The 6,021-nt window shown below is 45.0% G+C and overlaps 1 protein-coding gene across 1 annotated transcript in view; it reads left to right on the forward strand.

Moving 5' to 3' along the window:
* The first annotated feature begins 1,920 nt into the window (after window positions 1-1,920).
* PHAX (phosphorylated adaptor for RNA export) overlaps window positions 1,921-6,021 on the forward strand; it is a 36,118-nt gene continuing 32,017 nt past the window's right edge. Inside the window, exons 1-3 of the mRNA XM_009319663.1 lie at window positions 1,921-2,043; window positions 2,827-2,974; window positions 3,371-3,504. Of these exons, the coding sequence (XP_009317938.1) occupies window positions 1,921-2,043; window positions 2,827-2,974; window positions 3,371-3,504 (405 nt within the window). The remainder of the gene's footprint in view (window positions 2,044-2,826; window positions 2,975-3,370; window positions 3,505-6,021) is intronic.

Consider the following 6,021-nt stretch of genomic DNA (forward strand, 5'->3'; position numbering starts at 1 on the left):
GGAAGAAACGCCCAGGTCCCTCAAGAAGGAAACCCTCCCAGCTCCCCACCCCAGGGTGAGGTTTCCCCGCACAGCTCACCTCTGCTGCTGCGAGCGCGCCTCCTGGGTGCCCCGGCTGCCTGACCCTGGCAGGGCCGGGGAAAATCCTTCACTGGCTCTGGGGTCAAGCACTGGGAGCTGCAAGGAACAACTCCCTGCGCACAACACCAGGACCAAAGGCCTCGCTCTCCACTCCAGACCGCACGAACTCGCTCAGTTGGAGTGTGGGCACGAGCCGGCTGGGTGAGACTCGGTGCCCGGATATAAGCAGCAAGGGATGCCTGGTCACAATCCATCGCTCGGGGATGTCATAGTCCATCACCAGGTGACATCACAGTCCATCCCTCGGTGACATCAGAACCCATCACTCAGAGACGTCACCGTCCATCGCTCGGGAATGTCACGAGGGTCCATCCTCACCCATGGCGCTAGCCCCATCTGGGGTTACCGCAGGGCCACTGTCCACTCCATCCCCCATCTCTTGTCTTGTGCTCAGCATCGGTGTTTCATGCCAGTTACTGAGGCCAAGGCCGCGTCTTCCCAGGGCCCCGTCAGGTCGCTCCGGCCGTGGCAGACGTCTCCAGGCACACATGGCAAGAGGGTTCACTCGGTAACACCTCAAAGCCCCACAGGCTCTCCCCACACCCCAGCACCACTGGCAAGCCCTCTGGGCTCCCTCGATTCCTCCCACAGGCAGGGGGTCACAGGCAGCACTTGGCTCGCTCTGGCACATCTCCTACCTTTCTCCTCTAGCCAGAAGAGGGCTCAAGGGTGATGCCCTCTGCTCAGCACCCGTCAGGCCTCATCCAGGCACTACATCCTGTTTGGGGTCCCAGACAGGAGATACACTGACAAACCAGGCAGGCTCAGGGGAGGCCGCTGGGACTGTGGGACTGAAGTACTTGCCCTGAAAGGAGGGTCTGCGGGGCTGTGGCTGGTTCAGCACAGAGCAGAGAAGGGTTTGGGGCACCTCACAGCACAGCCCGGTGCCTATGGGGATGGGATCAAGGGGCCGGGGACAGGCTTTTCCCGGTGGTGCCTGGCAGGAGGGCAAGAGACAGCATCATGAAGCACTGGAGTGGGTTGGCCCAGAGAGGTTGTGGGACCCCTGAGCCTGGAGGTCAGCCTTCAAGACCTGAGTGGCCACAACCCAGAGCATCCAGGTCTATCTTCATTGCTGACCCTGCCCTGAGCCAGTGGTTGGACAAGAGACCTCCTCAGTCCCCTGCTAGTAGGAATGGTTCTGTGGTTCAGTGGTTGGTATGACCAAGTATGAAGAGGAACATCTGAGCGTGGAAGCCTCAGGACTGGCAGAAAAGAGGCTGTGAGAATGGCAGGTGTTGATGGCACTTGCACTGGCACTTCATCAAGATCACGTCTACATGTAGTTTCTCAGGACACCCAGGCAGGGACAATCCAGGAGATGTGAAGCGGCCTCCAAAGGTCGTGTCTCTTGTCCTCTGTCTCACCTCAGGTAATTCTGTCCAGACTAGGTGGAAATAAACATTTAGCTGCTTGTAGGTGTATTTTGGCACAGTCCTATTTTAATTGATGCCACTGCTTCTGTTGAATTTAACAAGAAAGCTGGGCTGGTTTGACCAAGAAAGCTTGAGCATGGCTGCCTCATGCTAGCATAATTGTTCCCAACTTCAATCCTTTAAATTGTGTTATTTTTCCTATAGAAAAACAGCTTAGTCTGATAATTATGCTTTCAATTGTAGCATCGTTATTTTAATAAAATAAGCTTTAGCAAAGAAAAAAAGCTTAAATTCAGCAGAGTGCTTTGAAAGTGCTGTTTTTCCCACGAGAACTTGCATTTTCACATATTTAGTACCAATAACATAAAAGTCAGGTCTTGCCTATGTTTTAGCTACTGCCTTCATGGCACTAATATCACGACAAAGAGCTAGCCGCATCTCGATTAGACCGACACCAGAATGTCTGTACAGGAAAGTCAACGCACTCCTCTCCTCCATGCGGATGAGCTCATACCAGACTGCACAGGTACTTCTTTGGAAGAGGCCACTTTTCTGAAGGATTGTGAATCTGACAGCTACGAGGGCATCCTGCTTATGACGAAAGGCATAAACCTTTATGGGTAGTTAAGTAAGTGAGATCTCCCCAGCAGTACATACAAAACTCAAAACACTTTGTACTTCAGTAAGTTATTTCTTCAGGCTCATCTTTTCTCTGCATTGGTTGCAAATCTTTAAATTGCCTGAATTCTTTGTGGTAGGTCATGCCAATTCATACTCTGCATTTGGGCAATTTTGATTATTTACTTTTTAAGTATCTGTATGCATCTTAAATAATGAAAAATTAAGAGGGAGGAAAGAGGAGGGGAGTGACATTTTTTGACATTTTTTAATATTTTTTATTTGTCGTGTAAGTCCAATTAGTATTTCAAATTGGGAGAAAGCTGGGGAGACATTGTGAGAACTTTTTAAGGTCTACAAGTCCTGTTTTAAGCATCTCCTACCTCTAAGGGTAATTTCACCTCAGTCCCTTTCCTGTACTGCTCAAAGTTGTTTTTCCAGCAGTTATGACTCCAGATTTTATCTGCCTCATGGCAGGACAGGCCTAATTTTCTATTGATACATCACTATTCCTGCGCTTTCTATTTCACGGAGTTTGGATACTTGTAACTTCTCTAGAGCCAATGATACTTGTATAAAAAACGTTGTTTAAAACAATAGTAATTTCATTAGCCAAAATACAAAATGTACAGCCTGAACATTGAGTGAGAGTCATAGAAAACAATTTCTCTGTTCAGTGTGTTGTGAACAGGAAGCTTACTGTCCTTTATCATTTGACCGTCTGGGTAAGGCAAAGCCATGCTGTTCTGCCACCAGCGTGGTCCTTCTTGCTGGTGAGGAACTGACAGTGGTCTGCATCAAGGTCAGATGTCGTCTGGAGGCTCAGTGTCTCACCTCAGGTAATTCTGTCCAGACTAGGTGGAAATACACATTTAGCTGCTTGTAGGTGTATTTTGGCACAGTCCTATTTTAATTGATGCCACTGCTTCTGTTGAATTTAACAAGAAAGCTGGGCTGGTTTGACCAAGAAAGCTTGAGCATGGCTGCCTCATGCTAGCATAATTGTTCCCAACTTCAATCCTTTAAATTGTGTTATTTTTCCTATAGAAAAACAGCTTAGTCTGATAATTATGCTTTCAATTGTAGCATCGTTATTTTAATAAAATAAGCTTTAGCAAAGAAAAAAAGCTTAAATTCAGCAGAGTGCTTTGAAAGTGCTGTTTTTCCCACGAGAACTTGCATTTTCACATATTTAGTACCAATAACATAAAAGTCAGGTCTTGCCTATGTTTTAGCTACTGCCTTCATGGCACTAATATCACGACAAAGAGCTAGCCGCATCTCGATTAGACCGACACCAGAATGTCTGTACAGGAAAGTCAACGCACTCCTCTCCTCCATGCGGATGAGCTCATACCAGAGTGCACAGGTACTTCTTTGGAAGAGGCCACTTTTCTGAAGGATTGTGAATCTGACAGCTACGAGGGCATCCTGCTTATGACGAAAGGCATAAACCTTTATGGGTAGTTAAGTAAGTGAGATCTCCCCAGCAGTACATACAAAACTCAAAACACTTTGTACTTCAGTAAGTTATTTCTTCAGGCTCATCTTTTCTCTGCATTGGTTGCAAATCTTTAAATTGCCTGAATTCTTTGTGGTAGGTCATGCCAATTCATACTCTGCATTTGGGCAATTTTGATTATTTACTTTTTAAGTATCTGTATGCATCTTAAATAATGAAAAATTAAGAGGGAGGAAAGAGGAGGGGAGTGACATTTTTTGACATTTTTTAATATTTTTTATTTGTCGTGTAAGTCCAATTAGTATTTCAAATTGGGAGAAAGCTGGGGAGACATTGTGAGAACTTTTTAAGGTCTACAAGTCCTGTTTTAAGCATCTCCTACCTCTAAGGGTAATTTCACCTCAGTCCCTTTCCTGTACTGCTCAAAGTTGTTTTTCCAGCAGTTATGACTCCAGATTTTATCTGCCTCATGGCAGGACAGGCCTAATTTTCTATTGATACATCACTATTCCTGCGCTTTCTATTTCACGGAGTTTGGATACTTGTAACTTCTCTAGAGCCAATGATACTTGTATAAAAAACGTTGTTTAAAACAATAGTAATTTCATTAGCCAAAATACAAAATGTACAGCCTGAACATTGAGTGAGAGTCATAGAAAACAACTTCTCTGTTCAGTGTGTTGTGAACAGGAAGCTTACTGTCCTTTATCATTTGACCGTCTGGGTAAGGCAAAGCCATGCTGTTCTGCCACCAGCATGGTCCTTTCTTGCTGGTGAGGAACTGACAGTGGTCTGCATCAAGGTCAGATGTCGTCTGGAGGCTCAGGGTTGCTTCTCTGCACAAGGATGTGGAGAAAAAGACATCACCTAAGCCTCCAAAGGGTTTCCTGTGGAAACACGGCACAAAACAGATGTGTTAGCTGCCTAGGCAATGAAAGCGCTTTGGTACAAATGGTTATTTCTCACAGCAAAAATTTTTATTCTAATAGCTTCACTGTCTGCACCTCATCCTTACTGTTAGGGCCAAATCCTGAACTGCAGTAAATCAGCATGACAACTTCGAAGCCTCTGGTCCTCATTATTTCAAGTAAGTGAGAAATGATGCTGAGGGATAAATATTGTCACAATTCTGAGAGATGGTATGCTTGGAACATAGAAGATAAGCTGGTACCAAGGCTGGCAACAGAAAAGACTTCAGAAGATCCGTAAGAAAATGGTGTTGGACTTTTCAGAACTAAAAAAGCCTCTGATCTAACTGTAATGTGAAAGACAACCAAACCCAATTCAGAGTACTCTTTAAACTTTCATTGGCAAGTGAATTTCACAGTACTTTAAGATTGATTAAATGTGAATGAGAATGTTAAGGCTAACCTCCTGAAACATCAGTTTCTGAAAAATACATCCCTCCTTATTTCAAATCCTACAGCCAGAATCTCTGGTGGTGGGTTTTTTTTCCTGCCCACTGGGAAGGAAATACGCAAGTGAGTTTACTGCAGAAACGTTGGCATAAGACTTCTTTAAATAAGCATTTACTTGCAATCTAACTGTTCTTTCTTGGACGCCAAATGATTAGAAAAGACATACCTGGAAGCTGCAACTTTCTTGTTCAATTTTAACAGTGTAAGTGGCCTTATGGGATTTGTGCCTGGTTTCTTTGCTTTCATGGACATTTTTAAATCAACAGTACTGTATACTTCCATACCATAATGCAAGGATCACTGCTGCAGTAGATTTAGGCATTAGAGGAAAAGCAGGGAGCGCAGAGTCAACATCTAGTGGGAGGATGACACCGAGTCTCCTTTAGCATATGTGATTGATCAGAGAAGCTATGTGGCACTATGTGGCACTACACAGAAGCCAAAATTTTTCAAATTGGTGGCAGCAGACACGTGGATTCCCATCTCCCTTATCCATTTCATTAAGGACTCATTTAGTCCTTGTTTGCAGTCAGAAACCCACAACAGTGCTGTGACCCTTAAAGGAAAGTTTCAAAGACATAAATGAAAGCAAGTTCCCATCAGTTTTACCTGTCAGATACATTTCAAGACCATCCCCCTGCGCATACATTTGGCGCAGAGGGCATTGCCATGGTGCTGGGCCTCCTGGCCACAGAGGGAACTGCTGTCCTTGGAGGGGAAGTGTCCTTTTCTGGGTACGGCCATTGGTGGAGGTTTCCTACTCCCCTTTACCAGCTGTGCCTTTCCTATGCAACGTTTCTTTAAATACCTCAGATAAGAGCACTGCCACAAACTGCTTCATATTCCACTTGTCATTTTCCCCATTTCCCAGCCTTTCGAGAAACTCCCTCCTCATTTTTGCATTTCTCTTTTCTTCAGACCTCAGTAATCCTCTCCTTTTCATACAGCTCTTTGTGCTTTAATTTTTTCTTAAGTAAAATATCAATGTCAGTTTGGTCTCAGCAGC

Source organism: Pygoscelis adeliae, unplaced genomic scaffold, assembly GCF_000699105.1.
Source record: "Pygoscelis adeliae isolate BGI_AS28 unplaced genomic scaffold, ASM69910v1 Scaffold110, whole genome shotgun sequence".
Lineage (NCBI taxonomy): Eukaryota > Metazoa > Chordata > Aves > Sphenisciformes > Spheniscidae > Pygoscelis > Pygoscelis adeliae.